This window comes from Callionymus lyra, chromosome 12, assembly GCF_982586985.1.
Source record: "Callionymus lyra chromosome 12, fCalLyr1.hap1.1, whole genome shotgun sequence".
In the NCBI taxonomy this organism is placed as follows: Eukaryota; Metazoa; Chordata; class Actinopteri; order Syngnathiformes; family Callionymidae; genus Callionymus; species Callionymus lyra.
In genome coordinates this window covers 26381368-26399118 of record NC_141829.1, presented here as the reverse complement: position 1 = coordinate 26399118, position 17751 = coordinate 26381368, and the positions used below count along the sequence as shown (strand labels likewise).

At 37.8% G+C, this 17751-nt stretch overlaps 2 protein-coding genes across 4 annotated transcripts in view; one reads left to right on the top strand and one right to left on the bottom strand.

The window, feature by feature from the left end:
* Window positions 1-10675, bottom strand: part of pdia5 (protein disulfide isomerase family A, member 5) — a 42561-nt gene extending 31886 nt beyond the window's left edge. The window contains exons 1-3 of the mRNA XM_087803499.1: window positions 10548-10675; window positions 3941-4067; window positions 2374-2461 (exon numbers count right to left, since the gene is read on the bottom strand). Coding sequence (XP_087659625.1) covers window positions 2374-2461; window positions 3941-4067; window positions 10548-10646 — 314 coding nt within the window. The 5' untranslated portion in view covers window positions 10647-10675. The remainder of the gene's footprint in view (window positions 1-2373; window positions 2462-3940; window positions 4068-10547) is intronic.
* Window positions 10676-13968: 3293 nt separating this feature from the next.
* Window positions 13969-17751, top strand: part of sema5ba (sema domain, seven thrombospondin repeats (type 1 and type 1-like), transmembrane domain (TM) and short cytoplasmic domain, (semaphorin) 5Ba) — a 153082-nt gene continuing 149299 nt past the window's right edge. The window contains exon 1 of one of the 3 annotated variants that reach the window (XM_087803437.1): window positions 13969-14161. The gene's annotated coding sequence lies outside the window, so the exon portion shown is untranslated. The remainder of the gene's footprint in view (window positions 14162-17751) is intronic. The other 2 variants (XM_087803436.1, XM_087803439.1) reach the window with 2 other exon arrangements.

The window sequence follows — 17751 nt, the reverse complement described above, 5'->3', positions numbered from 1 at the left end:
TAATGAGGCAGGAAATTAACTTTTTGAAATTTTACTGAATGGCTGCAATTCACAAATAGTGAAAAATCAAAAAGGGTCTGATTTCTTTCCATACCCACTTTATAAAATGTTTGGCAAAAAAACTTTAATTCAACCTAAATAAGAATCCAATATTTCCAGAAAAATTATCACATGGTTGTAAAAATTATAATTCAGATTTAAGCCATTGCCTGCCGTTATCAAGAAGCATTGCTTACCTTGAAGAGCTTAATTTCTAACTACCTTGCACATGAATCAGGCATGTTCTTGTAAATTGCAGTTAAAGTGTATCAGCAGCAGAGATTCAACAACTGGTCAAACAGTTCATTCACATATTCAGTTAAAACAGAGAAACGATAAAACTCAATCAAAATGTTAAAAATGCATTTAAAGCACATCCAAGAAATGTGAAAACCATGATTTACATTTAGGTTCTAAATGTTATAGGTCTTCCTCTCCAAGATGAAGTAAGTCCATCATGATGACAATGTTTTGAAGTTATAAAGTTCTCATTCATTCATTCATTCATTCATTGACAACCGCTTTATCCCAGGATCAGGGATGCGGGGAGACTGAAGCCCTTCCCAGAATCATAGGGTAAAAGGCAGGGGACAGCCTGGACAGGACGCCAGTCTGTCACAGGGCACGCAAAGACAGACAACCATTCACACACCTCATACCTATGGCCAATTTCCCAAAGTTCTCAATTAACCTCTGTATGTTTTTGGACTGTGGGAGGAAACCAGAGTGCCTGGAGTAAACCCACGCAACACGGGGAGAACATACAAACTCCACACAGAAAGGTTGCCTCCTGGAATCGAACCAGCAACCTTCTTGCTGTAAGGCGAAAGTTATCCCACATCTGAAATCTCAGCGAACGAGAGGTTACAAGAGTGAACCGTTATGACATAATAATAGGCTTTATTCCTCCTCCACACAGCTTTAATAACACCCTGCCTTGTTTATACAGTCTTTGGATGACAAGTCATGATTGAAGGCTTATTTTATTATTAGGTATCAAAGAGCAAATGAGGCCCCATTTGGCAAAGAAAGCACACGTCTAAAAATGCTGGGGTCTCATGTACAAAGAAATGCATGGATTTCCTACTAAAAACGGGTTTTGACTTTCAATTGAATATTCACGGGCACTACTTATTTATTAAATCCCTGTGAAATAGATCAGTGGAGATTCAACATCAATTTCTTCAGCGCGAGACAAACAACAGCACAGACATGCAGCAGTATTCATCATCAAGTGAAAAAAAGCTGAGCTTGGCAGTTCTCAGGCTACAGCCTACTCGTGCCTCAATTCTCTTGACATTCCTCTACAGCTTCAACTCTTGACAAGGATCAAATAACTATTGAAAAAATACAACCAACTGAGGTTAAAAAGATTTTGGACTCCTTCACTCTATACTACATATTTGATAGCTGGAGTCTTTGTCACAAATAGGTCATGGGTTAATGTGAAAACAAATGATGTTAAAACTGTTTCGACCAGTTAGCAAGTGCAAAATGTTGAGGAAAATAAACAATGTTTGTGAAAAAACTGGACTTAACTTGAATGTAAATTCAACTTGACATGGACTTGATGGTGCCACCAAATCCAGAAACTTCTTTGTGGCCGTGTCTGGACTCTGCCACTTCTACTCTACACTATTCTCCCTGAGTAAGAGCCGTTTTCTCACATATATAGTTTTATTTAAACTGTAACAGAGTTATAACAACTCTGTTATGGTTTGACACTTTGTCAATTTAAAATAAAATTCAAATAATTTTAATTCAATTTTATAAAAACCTCTAGATTGAAATCATGACGGTTTTGAACTACCAAAGATCCATGTGACATGCTGTAAAGAACAATGTAAAATGATCTTCTTTGTCACTGAACTAGAGTTACACCAGAGACTGTGTTTGAGCCGTTTTATGAGAGAGAATGGTGGTAGACAGCTGATTTTGAGTTAAAAAACATTTCAGGTAGTAGACAGCCTTCAGTATTTTCTGCACTCCAATATCTGTATGGTTTGTAAAAGTGTTTGGTGATGTCATTGTGCTCAATTATCTACCTTTAAAAATAAGTGGTACTTTTTAACAATGTGTCAACCTTGAGTCCTGTGTCACTGTAACAATGAAACACAGGTTCAAATCCATTTACAATGGGCTGTAAAAGCTGTAAATTGACAGATGGAAGTAGTGACCTTCTGGTGTGAGGTAAATTGATTTTTTTTCCCCTTTTGCTTCTGCTTCTAACATCCTTAGACAGAAGTCATAAAGACAGAGTCGATGGACAAGATGCAGAAGGTGAACAGCTGCTAGACTTGATGTGGGGCTGTTTTTAATGATCCGATTACTTACCCACAGTTGACCCAGGCAACAGTCCCTTGGCCCTTCACAGTCTGGGCCACGTCCGACAGAAGCTTCAGTTGAGAATCCCCTGATGATGCTGTGGACACAGAAGAAACTGTGTTCAGCCTTGTTACCGAAACTGCTCAACGGTTCGGGTAAGCCCCCCCAGAGATACAGTCCAATCAAAGTCTGGGAGAGGAATTGAGTTACAGTGGCTCTCTGAGATGCAACGAGCGAAACAGAGAAAAGATGAGTGAATCTGGGTTCAAGCGAGAGGAAGATGTTTTTCTGAGCTTTTCACTGGATGAGTTCCTGGAGAGATATCGAGTTACATCAACTTTCCATGTCTTACAATGGTGCGCCTATGCAAAGAGATGAAGGATTATACAGCAGCAAACTCCATGTCTATTTTCTCAGTTTGCACCTGTGGGATCTGGTATATTCCTGAGCTCAAATACCAGCTCTCTACAAAAGAACACAGGTCTTCATCACCACTTGAGACCTGCTCAGATTTTTCCATCCGGCAAAAGAATCCAACAGCTTTTTGTGTGTTAAAAAAAAGTTATCCAAGAAACATTTTTTTTCTTTTAGTCATTGGAGCAGTTATTGTATCAGGACCAGATGAAGCTGGCAAATAAAATGTATAAACTTGGACTGTTCCTGTCTGTAAGGCCATTTGCTAGATCGAGACAGTTTGCCTCCCGGCTAGTAATACATTTCGAATTTTCAGACTCCAACACAATAGTTCTGAAATACATCATTTTACAATCGTTTTCGGAAATAGGCAGGAAATGAGCAAACACTGGCCTCTAGTTTTTTTCCCCCTTACGAATGACTTGAGCAGGGACGATGTTGAAGGGAAGACAATTTTTAGGCGAGGAATATGGGGTAAGACAGGGTCATTTTTCTCTCGTCTTTCTGACCAAATCTTTATCTCATCTGGGGATTAGATAAGTAATACTACAATGGGTGTGATAACCTGGAATATGAATTTAGCAGTCTAAAAATGCAATTTTGTCCAAGTGCTCATTTGAATAATCTAAATAAAAAAAAGATTATAAACGTGGGCAGGTCAGAAGTCTGAGAGTCGGAGAAGAGCAACAATAGTTAGTTGAGGTGACACGAGTAGGCAAACTTCTGATGCTTCCATATAAACATGCCCGTCAACTCAACAACCTAACAGCGCATCAATGTGTAAGGTAAGCAGATTGGTAAAAGAGATGTACGTGAATTCACCTCTGCACAGCCCTTAAAATAAAATAGCCCCACATGCATGAGTAGGAATAAAGTAACTAGTGCAGTTTTAAGATTGTGCAGCCCAGATGTATACAATAATCCTAAATTTCATGTCAAAATAATGCTAATACTGAACTGATGTTTCAGAGTAAGTGTTCTGTCAACTCTATTCCCTATTAACTTGGAAAACCTTTGGAAAATGTACCGTAGTTTTTCTTTTAAAATGTGTTCATAAGGGGTCAACATATACATATAGTGATGGAACCCTATCCCATCTTAAAGCCATGTAAAGTATATCTTCAGTATTAGTAAGTGAATTCATGACCAATAATTTTCTTACCCGTCTTAGTGTACAGCACCAACACATTGGTTCTCGTTCTAAGCAGCTTCTTGAAGTCTTTGTGGTCGCTGATCTTCTCTATTAATGGAGAAACTTTTACTGCATCCAGTATCGGCAGCAGCCACACCTGAGGAAAATAAATGTCACAAATGTTAATTATTATGAATCAATGGGGCTCATTCATGAAGCGTGAGCAGAACCAACGTGTGTTGAACGTGAACTACAACAAATTTACAAGAATTTGGCATTCATCAATAATTTAGTAGCTTCAATCTTGTGTTGGATTGCTCAAAAAATGTACATCTGCTCCAAGTCCTCAGCGTGTGTAGAGTTTGTGTTTGATTGATTGTGATTTGAACATAAAAAAAACAAAAAACATTTAGTTAAACTAGTCGACGATTATCAGGTTTAAATCCGGATTATGTTCACGATTGTATTGACGACTGTCCTATCACAACCAACATAAGAAAATGTAATATAAATCTTTAACTCCACAACTTAAAAGGTAAATTCAAAATCATGAATCATTTGACAGTGTAATGTTAACAGCACAACTGGAACAAGGAATAGGAGCAAAATCATATTCGCAAAAACTTCCAAGCATTTGAGTGACATTTAAAGCTGAGAGATCAAAACCTTCTTTTGTCCTTGTTGCATCAGGTTTAATTCAGAGCCAAAGTCCACATCTGAGAACTATCAACTCATTTGCTGGTTTAAATGCATTTGTGTGGCATGAAGACACTTTGGATGGTAAAAGATAAAGGGTTGGCAGACATGCTGCGGTTAGCAACACCGAGAGAATTTTGCCCTACAGATTACTAATAACATTGACATTGACAAAGATTTCGAAAATAAATAAAGCAGAACGCTTCAAATTCTCAGAGGTTGAGAGTGGTCGAGATTAACGCTTTAATACGTTTTTCTTTTGGGAATCAGTAAATTGCATTTTAAATATAATTTTAAAAAAATACCAATAAAATAATCCCCACATAGTGTTATTTAAACGGGGAACCAAATTCAAATCTAATCATGACCCAGAGAAATGGAATTTAATTTAATTGTGAAACACAGAAACACAACATATACGTGAGGAAAACAGTACGGCGTTAGAAGATGCTCTTTGATAGTCACCAAGAGTTTCACTCTCTAATACAGCCAAACATCCCAGAAGTTTGATACTTCTACATGAAGGTAACATGTCTTACGAGTGTCATGTTCTACCTTTGATTTCGACATTAAAAATGTATCGTCTTGTTTTTGTTTTATTATATAATTGAAGGCTTCATATGACAGCTGAAAAATATTTGACTATTGTGACCATATTAATGAGCACAGAAATGTGTGTTTTCCTGGGTGGAAATCAACTGAAAATGGAAATAAAAGAACAGTGATCTTCAATAGTCGGAGTGAAAGTACACACATGGAATCGAGCTGATCATCCCTTATCTTATCTTGCAACATAAGACAATGATTGAGTTTATTGATGCCAAAGCATGACTGTGTTTGTGAAAGTGTACGTTTCATGGCAACAACAAGGTGACAGAACTGTGAGGCATTAGCTGAAGCAAAAACACCGTTTGTCTCTTGTTGACTTTGATGAAGATCAGATGATACTTTAGGACCAGTCGGTGCAGAAATCCAGGTTGTTCCAAAAGGCTGATACCGTTTCCAACAAACAGTAACTAACAGGTACCAAAGCAGTAGTTGGATAATAGGACAAAAAAGATTGACAAGACGCCTGTTCCATACAAATCCCCAAATGAGGGGGATTGTAAACTTTAGCAGCAGTGCCTCGACACCAATTACAGGAACAAAGCTCAGAGCGAGGATTACACTATAATCATAGATGACTAAAAAAGACAGACTATGTAAAAGCGGGTCTTAATTGTCTGTGTCAGCATTTATAATAAATCTCTTCTCTCCTTCCAATTAGAGGCTAAATATAGACACTGTTAGAGATTGAGTGATCACCTTGAATAATAAACACCAATCTGGCTCAATTTATCATGACTAGTCTATGAAACAGTTTCCAATGTTTTGTACAGACCAGGGTTGTGATTTGTTAGAAACTACTTTTATTTCTTTTTAGGGTTCTGCTTTGAGACCAAGTCTATCAAGAGAGTAAAAGTCCAACAAAAAGATAAATAAAATGTAAAAATCTTCAAAATACTGTGCGTTATTGGCAGCGTTGGAAGTTACGTGTTATCAAGTACGGATTACAGTAACTCGTCAATTTTTACGGTAGCGAAAGAAATTCAACAAGTTCATATTCTAGGCTGGTTTGTGGCAGACTTTCAAAAAGCGACCTAGTAGGACTGGAGGAATGTGGATGTTTTTGAGCGTCTTTTTAGAGGACGTTCTTCTACTGGTCGCATGTCGCTTTTTTAAAGTGGATGTACATTTTTGTCTACAAATCTAAAAGGAACGGATTAATCTGAAAATAATCCAAACCCTTAGTCGACACGAGGGTGAGAAGAAAATGAGTGACGTTTGAATTGTGGGAGAACTAACACTTTAATCATTGTAAAAATAGCTGAAAGGAAAGTGTGACAAGTCATTCGTTTGCAGAAACGTCAATATCATCATGTTAGATTCTGAACACACTTATGAATCCTCCACCAAGGAACTTTCCAGCTCATAAAAAGCGAAGAAAGCAGGAAGCTACATGGTGCAGGAGCTAATTACCGCTCAACCAGAAACAGCATTGTGCTTTTGTCAGAACCTCCGTCAGACTTCCATTTGCTTCAATTTCAATTGATACAATAGCAACGTCACCAGGGAGAAACTCATAACAACCAATTATTATTTGCTCAAAATGATTTGAGTTGGTAAAACAGGATTGTCGGATAATGACTTTCCCTTTAGAAACATCCAAGACAATGTTTCCGACAACCACACCAGTGTTGTAAAAATAACTTCCTCTTCCAGAGACGCACAGTTTAAACACCTTGTCAGACTCCAAACACTGAACTGGGGTTGTGTGTGTGTAATGTACATGCAGCTTTCAAGTGTTGCCATCAGCCTCAAACCTCCACTCGCTGCAGCAAACATGCCCGTTGACACTTCTGTCGTCGTGACACGCCTGCAGGTGTCGCGTCTTTATGTAGATGATCACAGGCGGTGGCAGGCAACAAGAGGCTTTTGGCATCAAATGTTTTGTTTGTTTATGTAGAAGAACTGCGCTCACAAAGCAGGAAACCTCTGATGAGCAGAAATAATATTCTGTTATAATGATGCACAACTTTGGCTGTTGGCAGAGTTTCCCCCCCAAAAAACTTTGCCAACTTAAAGTAAGAGTTTACCTAAAACTCACATTTTCATTTTCATTTACTACTCCTTACCCTTATGTCAACTAAGGGTTGGGATTATTTTCGTAGTATTCCGTGCCTTTTCTAAGGTTATGGGCAGAAATGTAATTCTATTGGACGTTTGCCAATAGGGCTCCATTACTTTGTCCACAAAGACACTTTAAAACAAATATCCAAATCCAAATATCTCCATACTGCTCAGCTGTATTGTCCCTCCTGTTAGGACAGCTCGACAAGAGGACTTTATTGAAAAAAACATAAAGAAGTCTATATATAAAGTTTGTTTGTAGCAGAAGCTAAAAGGCTAACATGCAAAACAGACAGGAAACACTACGGGTTAATATCGCGTCTACCTTGCAGTCTAGACAGAAGACTAGTCGACATGAGGGTAAGTGGAAAAATTTGTGGAATGTGAATTTTAGCTGCACCATCACTTTATTCCTAAATACACATCATTCATATAACACAATCTCTCACGCAATACTTTTCTTACTTCCATTATTTTAAGGGAATGTGAGAATATAAAGAAATATTCCATCAATGGCTACATTTTTTAACACACATACTCAATAGTCAATTAAACAGAGATTACGATTGAAGTGGTATTTTATGGACTTTGTCATGGGAGAGTACGGAATCTGGATTAAAATAAAATCTGTAAATAGCTTAGTGTAAGGTTAGGAGTTTATTCACACACTACATATTACGATCAATCATAGAGAAGTAAAAACAACCCTAAACGTCCATTAGACATTTTGTCTAATTTATACCGAAATTGAAATGAGGGGCAAATGTTGAATTCATTTTAGACTTAAAGTGTATTTTAAACACCTCTCTTTTGAAACCAAAACTAGACGATTGAATTAAATACTTTTAATAATGAGTATTGAGCAAATAAATAACTAGTAAGAAAAATGGAGTAATACTATGGACGGTCGCGGAGTAATACTATAGAGCCTCACGGCCTAGTAGTTTACCAACATTTTGAGCGGTGTGTGATAAAAAGAAGAGAAAAAATAAAATAAATGATTCAAGGTCATTAAGTAATCAGCACATAAGGCTTAGTTACTTACTTCAATTAGAGTTGTAAACAAACATAATATAAAACTTGAAATCTTGTAAAAATGTACTGCAAATACTTAAAAGCTTCTGCAAAAACATGCTAAAGGTGTGGAAAAAAAAAAAAAAAAAAAGTCAATAATAAAATCAAACTTTAGTGCAGAGTGTCAGTTATTCTCCCTTTTTCCTTCAGCTCATTTTTGCACAGTTGCTCTTGTTTCTCGGTCATCTTTAAGTGCATCTACTGTAATACAAAATAACAGTGTCATTTATACAATTTGAATTTTGTCTTGGATTTTGTTTTTGATTGTAAAAGGTATTCACTTTACACAGAGACGCACACAAACACGGCAGCATGTCACAATATAAATTAAGGAACCAATGTCAGGATGTAAACATGCTCAAAACACTGGAGTCGGGTTCTTTTATCCTTGTGCGCTGCCATCATCATGTGAGATGAGTTATTTGTGTGTTATCTCTGCGTGTCGTCTGTATCCATACAGCTGTCATATACTGCGGATTCATTCGAGCAAGACACCATTAAGCAACAGGTTAGAGTGTTTACGTCTCCCTCCACTTGTTCTGCTCGGCTGCACTCAGCACCACTCGTAAGCCACGTGACTACATGATGGGCCGAAAACCATTAACGTAAAATTAAATCAAATAAAAGCATAACCTTTGCCATATTAAAATCGCATTTTTATAAAAAAAAATAATTTTTAATGGCAATTATATTGCAAATGCAATTAGTATGATCTGTTGGCTATAATTAAGTAATGGATGTGGGTTTAGAAGAATACATTCATTTATTTATTTAAATGTATCTGATAATTACTGGGAGGGCTTTGGTGTACTTGTATTATAAGGTTTTTGAATTAAAACAGAACCCTCTAGTGATTTTATAGTGCAACTGTGAGTAACCGGTTACATGACGGTTTTAAGACTCGACTACACGTGTAGAAAAATTGTCAACGTTGACACCCAAGGCACTTGCATTTCAAAACTAAATCCACTGTCAAGAAGCAGAAGTATAATGAGTTGAAAAACCTGAACGCTTGGGTAAGAAAGTGCAACAGTTATGGGAAGTCAGAACAGAACAAAATTCCAACGAAAGGCTGAACTCTCTTAGAATAAAAATGTACAAATTAAAATAGTTAAAAATGTATAAAGTACAATGTCAAATGTATTTTTTTTCAATGCAAACTAAATGTGTTTAAAACCAAAATACATTTTTATGACCATTATTTGCAGAGGAATCTATGAAGGAATGTCATCAGAAGAACCAGTTGGTTAGCGGTCAGAGTTGTTTGTAGACGAGGATCTCCCCAGGCGGAACAAGGATGTGAAATACTGCCAGCATCAGCCTGGTGTACACTTTCCCTCATGATGCATTTGCATAATCTATTACCATAGAATTTTCTTAATACATAGTAGTATGTGGGAATATCATTTCATCTTTCTTTAAAAGTGAACTTTTTTGGATACATAAAACAACTTGATAAGTCAATTAAATCTCACAATCCTTAGCCTTAACCATTTCTTTCTGACAGAAATAGTATTTGAGGTTTAAAAGTACATACAGTCACCGGGGATACATTACTTTAGATTGTAATTTAATCTCAAATTCGACTGGAAAACCGGATATATACTTGGCTAGTGTTTTCTGGACTGGAAAAACAATACATACTTTCGTTTTCACTGTAGTAAGGAATCTATACACCACTAAAACAAACTGAAGTAGAGGCTTGGACTGGATAATTGAAGTTTATATTCATATAAAAACTTTTTCAAGCGGGCAAATGAATATAAAAGTCTTGAGGACCAGACGAGGAACCCCCTTCATTCAGTGTGCAGGTAAATGATTCACCTCTTCAAGAAATGACATATATATTGTGAAAGAATGCAAGAGAAAGATAAGAGAAAGATGTCAGGTCATCCTGTACCAAACTGATCTGGATTCTGTCAGAGGGAGGGAGCTTGTCGTGCACTTCTGGTCGGACCCTGCTCACCTGGTCTACAGACCCTCTGAGGTGTTCCCCGCACATAGATCGTTACCCTCGGAAGGTTACTTTCCTGGTTCAGTCCCAGACTGGCAACTTTACCGCCCAGGCTAGCAGCAGCAGGAGCAGGGACGAGAACCAACACTACACCCCGACAGAGAACCACCTCCTGCAACCGCCGCTACCAGTAACACACGAGACGAGCAATGCGGGTCCGAGAAGGAGCTTTTTCCTACTCACCAGCAACAGAAGCTTGAGCATTTTCGCCTCCCTCATCCGTCTCCCGCGGCCGCTCCAAGAGGCCATGATGCCGTAGCGTTGCCACGTCTGGACACGCATGCGCACTGGAATATCCACGAAGCACAGGATCCGCGCGTTGCATTGTGGGAAGCAGAGTTCGGGGGGGGGGTTTACCTAAACTTAAATCTTAAATAGATAAACGAATGTGCGAATGAATGCGCACAATAATGAACAGGAATAAAACGTGGGTATTATATTTACTCTTATTTTTGTATTTACAGTGATGGCTTGTTTTTTAAACAACAAATAAATATATGATAGCTAAGAAGAAATCTTGCAATGGATTCATGGATTTGTCGTAAGTGAAGAAGGTTGATTTCTGGAAAATATATATTTATATAAAAAAAAGCATTTTGTTTAATAAAATAATAACATAACATACCAGTATGCAACAGTTTATAAGTGGTATAAATAGTAATAAAAGCTGAGTTTCGAAAACTTACTATAAACATCATGAACATATTTGAATGAGTTCCAACTTGTTCTGTTACCCTGGCTCATATACATGTCTGTTGAGAGAACCTTGGAGAGGGTTGTTTATATTGTGCCAATGTAGAAAGATGCCTTAGCTTAAACTCCTGAAAATAGATTGTGGCAAAAAAAAATGTTGTTAAGGGAGGAAATTGAAAGGTCACGACAATACTTGAAGCAAATAAATGACTTCCTTTGGGATTCCAAAGAATTTAAAGAGTAGGAAGCAGGTGCCCCTGCAGCAAGATCCTCTTTTGGTGGTCATAAATAACTTTGTCTTAAGGAAGGACCATCCTTATTGTCCTGGTCATTTATTTGCCAGGGTTTCCAAAAATGCTTCATACACTATGTTCTATATTTGAATGAACTTGAAAAACATTTAATTTAAAATAATTTGTCATATTACATCTATTACTCAGCAGTAGTTCGATATTTTTTTTATTTTCGGATGGCATGGAAGTCTCCCATTTAGATAAAGTAAGTAGCACATTAATCTGTTGGAGATTTATGTCACTTCTTAGATTTATACTTACCCATAAATACGGGTTGTAACCCCTTCTCAATCCTTAATGTATCTTCTTTCCTTGTCCAGGTTTATCATTGGGGAAAAGAACACAGAACCTATTGGACATCCAGGTTCAAAACTAGTTGACACATACAGTACATGCAACTTGGCCCTTGAATATTCTGGGTCTAATCTTGGTCTCATACAGACATTAATCTTACTTTAGTCAGCAAAAGTAAAGGGTTTTGTTTAAATCTTGAATGTGAATTAGTTTAGTCTTAAAATCAAATGAGTCACAACAATGTCTAAATTGACCATAAATTGTCTTATACTAAAAAACATACACATGTTTTAGTTGGGTTGGAAGTAGATACCAAAATATGGAATGCTTGAAGTTAACATTTCCCATTTTTTTTTTAATTTTTTGGAATAATTGAATTAAACAATTAGAATATTGAATGGGTGGATTTCTGTTAATATAACCAATTTATTGAACAACTTCAATATTTTCATTAATTCTATTTTATGAATGACACATTTTTTATATATTTTAACTCCATTAATTAAATATATTATTGCTGGTATAACAGTGACACCAGACAATACCAACAAAGTACTGAGCTACTTTATTAAACTTTCCGCCAATGATACGATACACAGACGATCAGGTAACAACATAGAAGCACTTGGACATCAACTTTTTTTTACTGACATTGTGTCAAATTTGTTTCAACGTCTCGGATCTTAAAAAGATTCTATTACATTTGTAGTTCAATCTGTGCTTCTGACTTCAAAGAATTTAAGCAAGAACAATGTCAAATATAAGATTAACCTGTATAAGAGCACGTTTGCTGGAATTCAAACCCACTATGTCTCTTAAAATCTCTTAGTTATTTAGTCACCATGCCTTTATTTTGGGGTCACAGGTTCAAAACCTGTTCCTGACTTTTTTAATTTTAAATTTTAATTTGACCTTTTATCTGGTGAGACAGTCTTTTTAATGAGATTTTTCTTTCAAAAGTGAAAAATCCCACCTTTTTCGCAGAACAAGCGTTTCTTACAAAAAGCTTTAATTATGTTATATTGAATTTAAAAGGCAATGAATGAAAGTGTATTGAATAAAGTAATGTATGTTTTGAATTATTGGAATTAGAATATCAAACTTTGTGTTAAACATGAATTCAGTTATTCAAAAGCAAACAACTAATTAAATTATTCAATAAAAATAAATGTAACCATTAATATACAAATGATTGGATTGAATCATTCAAAAAAACAAATACATTGTTACTATATTTGAAATGCTTAATTCAACCAATCACTATTCTGATGGCACTGATCTACTTCAATACACTGGCTGAAGATTGTATTGTGTGTCGAAAAAACACTTTCACATGGTGTTAAAAAGGTTCTGGCTGGCAACTGAAAATGCACTTTTGACCCATTTCTTTTTTTACCCCCAGTAACCGACACCCTCTTTACACATATATGCTGCTTTTGACCTACTACACTGCAACTCTTACCACATAAGATAAGATCAAAACTTCATCCAGTGGCAACCTTTTAAACATCTGAAATTGCTCCGTGGTAGAGACAATGCGATCGTAAGAGGGTTCGCTCTATTTGCGCAGACCAGGGTCACATCATGGCATCTTTTCTAGTTTCACACCTGTTAAAAACCCTCAAATAAACATAATTAGTCCCAAGCTGACGCTGAAGTGATCACAAAGTATAATCTCACGATTGGATTTGTCTTGGCGGCACTAATGGTGTGTAACACCTTTCTCAGAAGCACACATAGAAGCAGAGGAGAACATGATAGGTTACATATTTGTGGTGTTGTTTTAAAAAAATAGAAGTGCGTTTCGGTTACTTCAACTAGACTGCCTCAGCCAAGATGAGGACACAACCAAGACCAGAGTGCATCAAGACCGTCCAAGACCAAGACTTGCCAGATTGAGATGGAGATGGAAAAATGAAATCACACAAATAATGAACCCAACAATCTGCTTAAGCTGAATAATATTATCATCATGTTGAAGTGCAATTATATGACATTATTTGCTGAAGATATTGTGTCTCTAACCCAACTCGTTTTTAGTGAGCATTATACTTCTTCCTATCTCTTGAGCACCCAATGTCTAACAGTCAGTGCCTCGGCTCCGAACAGACTTTATCCTTCCAAGGTTTTGCACCAACACCCTGTTGTCCCAGACGACAAGACAACACACTGTCTGTCCCTGAAGCCTCTTTGTCTCTCAGGTGAGATTTAGAAACTGGTACACAACAACACTGATCCATCCTTCCTCCTCCTTCAGCAGGGGAGTCCTCCCCTCCTCCTCCCCTCCTCCTCCTCCTCCTCCTCCTCCTCCTCCCTCCTCCTCCCCCTCCTCCCCCCCGCTCCCACCTCCAGCCCCGCAGCCGGTGGTATCGTCCGACTCTCGGGGAGAGAGGAGCGCAGTGAGTCGGTGCAGGTCGCTCGGAGACGGACGCTTATAAGACCCACGCCAAGCTTTTTTTTTTTTCTGAGCCCTGCTCATCTTCGACTGTCATCAACTTGAGGAAAAAAGCTTCCAAGGTAACATCTGACATCTGTCTTTTGTCTGAATGAGGGGGTGAGTGGTGGAAAGGCACTTTTGGGGTGTGAGAGCGACACTTCCAGTCATTGTCATGCTCCAGGAAGGTTGGATCTTGATCTCTGTTCCACGATATTCTTCCAGAAAAGTCCAGGTTTTGTGGCTTTAGTTCAACACAACATGTTGGCTGCGCTTTTCGTTCACCGTTATATATTATTTAATTCCTCCACTTTTCTCCTCCTCACTAGTATCTCGTGTCAACAGAGTATCGGAGATAAACATGTAGAAAAAAAATGGTATTGTACAGAGGAGTTTGCAGCTCTTTTATTTTCCTCTCAGTTTGACTTTCCTCTCACGTTTCATCCGAGGACCAGAGCGACATTTGTGGGCTCCAGGGCTCCGCCAAACCCGGGCTCCAACTTCGCCTCAAACTCGCCATAACCTCCTCAACTTTTTGACGAGTACAACTAATGATATTCAACTGAATATATGATTTTTTACTTTTGTACTAGCTTTTAAGCAATATAATTCAACAGTGTCTACTTTTCATGTTTAATGTAACAATCCTCATTCATCATCCTTATTAGATTTACTATCGTTTATTACTATCGTTTTAAGACCTCTTGTGAATATATATGATAAACTTAGTTCACTTTAAACACACCATCTATTCTCTAAAAAGAAAGTTTCGCAAATTGTAATTAAATAAGGACATTTTGCTGTAATGCGTTTCTATGCAGTCGCTATACTGGGGTTCTGCTTTCGACCAACAGAGGGCAGTGTCTCGCAGTGGAGCGCAGACACCTGCCAGGTGGAGCGCACGGCATCATGCACGAACACAGTAATGTTCAGTTCAGTAAACACAATGACAATTCCATTTGATTAAAAAAAAAAATCAAATCAACAAATTATTATCAGACGTTGTTTAAAATGTTTGAAGTCACTATCACAATGCAAACGTCTTTCATTTGCGAGACACTCCAGGGTCGTAACTGAAATGTAAGCCACACTGAAAGGGTTAACTCATCTTTTACAGAATTCCAAACAACGGACACAAATTAAAAAAGAAAATTAGAATAACAAATATTTGATTTATTTGAGACGTAATGCTTCAGCTGAAGCATGATCTAAATGTATGCCATATACAGTATACAGTATTTATTATAACATATAATGTCTCATATAATGCATTCAAATGTCTTTTCTGTTTCTTACATAACTTAACTACATAAAACAAGAACGATTAAGTAGCAATTGGAGTTTGAATAATGCAACTAGAAACATTTAGTTAATGTTTAATTTTCATTATGGAGCCACGACACAAGATTTACATTGAAAATGTACAGTTTGAATATGTTTTATTAATTTCCAGACCACACATCTTAAGAATCTATTATTCATGAAAAACCAAAGGAATTGTCGGGGTGACTGTAATCAGTCTTTGTTTAAGTGGGCATTGCGTTGAGGGCTTATTCTTCATTATCAAAAGATGTTTAGGTTGAGAAATGATTCCCTTTAAAGCACGTGAAAGAGAAAATAAAGTATCTAAAAATTAATAGAATAACTACAAGCACAAGGGCTGCTTATGAGGCATGATTTGTGTTATAAAATGTTATGATTAGATATATTCACACGTGATCATTTTCTCTATCTTGGTTTGTTGGAAGACTATTTTAAACAAAGAAACGTGTAATTGTGTTATTTGTCATGTACTGGATATTCAATCTCTGAGCAACTCACTTCTTAGCAGATTTTGCCATTCGTTGCCACATCAGCAGATTATTAGGAAAACTACGTCGATATTCGTGTTGGGGGTGCGGGTGCTGCTGCAGCTCTTAAGCACTTAGCAATTCTAACCAGAATGTTCCCCCTGTGACTTTTCTCTTTTTTTTTAGCTGAATTATTCGGTCAATTGCCCAGTGGTTGAAATTGAATTTATTTTAGTTCATTAAAAGGAATATTCACTTGCTGCAGCAGAAAGTACCCTCGTCTTTGCCAAGTGGAGGCAGAAACATGAGTCATTTATGAAGTCTGAGTGACTTCTTCGACACATGAAAAAAAACAAAAAAACCTTTGATGTCCAACAGTAGTTTTTTCATGGCAACTCCTTGACCTAGTCATATATAATTTCTTCTGCGTCAATTGGGTGGTGGCGCTCTAAATGAACCCCTAAGTTCATCCTGTGGAGCATCACTACACCTATTATGAGTCCAGGAAACGTTTACTATTTGGTTTGTCTCTGCTGGGCCTGGAGCTCCAAACTTCTTTATCGTCCCATCTGGACTTCCTTCTCTATCAAAACCAGAAGCCATCAACAGCCTCTCATTTTCTCTCCCCTGTTGCCGTCAGTGTTAGAAATTGCTCTTTTATGTGTCCATTTGCCGGAGTGAAGCTCAACAGGGGGTCCGCATAGATCAGTAGAACCACTGAGTACGTGTTGGCCGCTGCAGCTGGAAACCTCGAGTGCTGTTGTTGTGTGAATGGTGGATGGAGTTAGCCAGCGGTGATAGCTCGGTTAGTTGTGTATTTTGCTTCAGAAGATGGAAGGAGTGCGTTCTTTAATAACAAGTCAGCACAGATCTCTTCATCTGAGTGAAAAATCAATAAAATAAACACACACTTGTAAACCACATGTGTAACACACATTAAAAGATCATTACAAAGTCATAAGAGTTATAGTTGTATGTTGACCTCCAAAATGCAAGATAAACTTTGCAGGGTCTGTCTAGGTCTTCTCGTCTGCTTGTGAGCCTCGGCGGTCCACTGTCTGTCACAGCACCCATTAGAAAACGCTTTTTGAGTGTGTCTGGGATGATGGAGTTCATCATCACCGTGTCTGGAGTTTATCTCCGTTTCACTTCATCACCACATGTCTTTCGGCCCCATATTGTCCACGTCTCAGGCTTTCCCATTGGTTTGGTCACGGCCACATTCCACTCACGGATGATTAATGCATTTGTCATATAAGGAGCAGCTCCGGCATGCTGGGTCAAATCCTTTCAAATGTAAACCAGGTTTTGATCTATGATGAATTCATGAGCCCTTTCGACGGGTCGTGGCAGGGAACCGGACCAACATCGCTAAAGAGAACTTTCTCTCCTAAGTGCTTTGTTTTCTAAGGATACATAAAGACCTCCAACAAGAGTCTGATGTGAACATGAATAATTCATTTTCATTAACAAACATGATCGGTGTGAAGGAGATGAGCCCGCAGCCTCTTCATCAAACTTTTAATGATGCATATTTAAACGGTACCACGAGGATTATTCCTGTCGTCAGGGCATCATTTGAGAGGGAGCAAGCGGATATGAAAGTTTAATGTCTGGAGAACTTGATCCTTGCGCCTGTATATTAACTCTCAATGTCAAAGGAAGCGTCCCCTTAGACTCGGACCTCCTTCAGCGCCGCTGCGTGAGGCTCCGGGATACGGTGTGGTCTGGTTCGGCTCAAAACAAATGGCTCAGGTCCGCACTTTTGTCTGATTTTGGTGTAGATTTCTCATACATTTTAATGCCTACTTAAACATGTATTGTCATAGGTTAACCTACAGACAGAGAAGCATACAGAAAGATCATGAGGAAGACCGGATAAG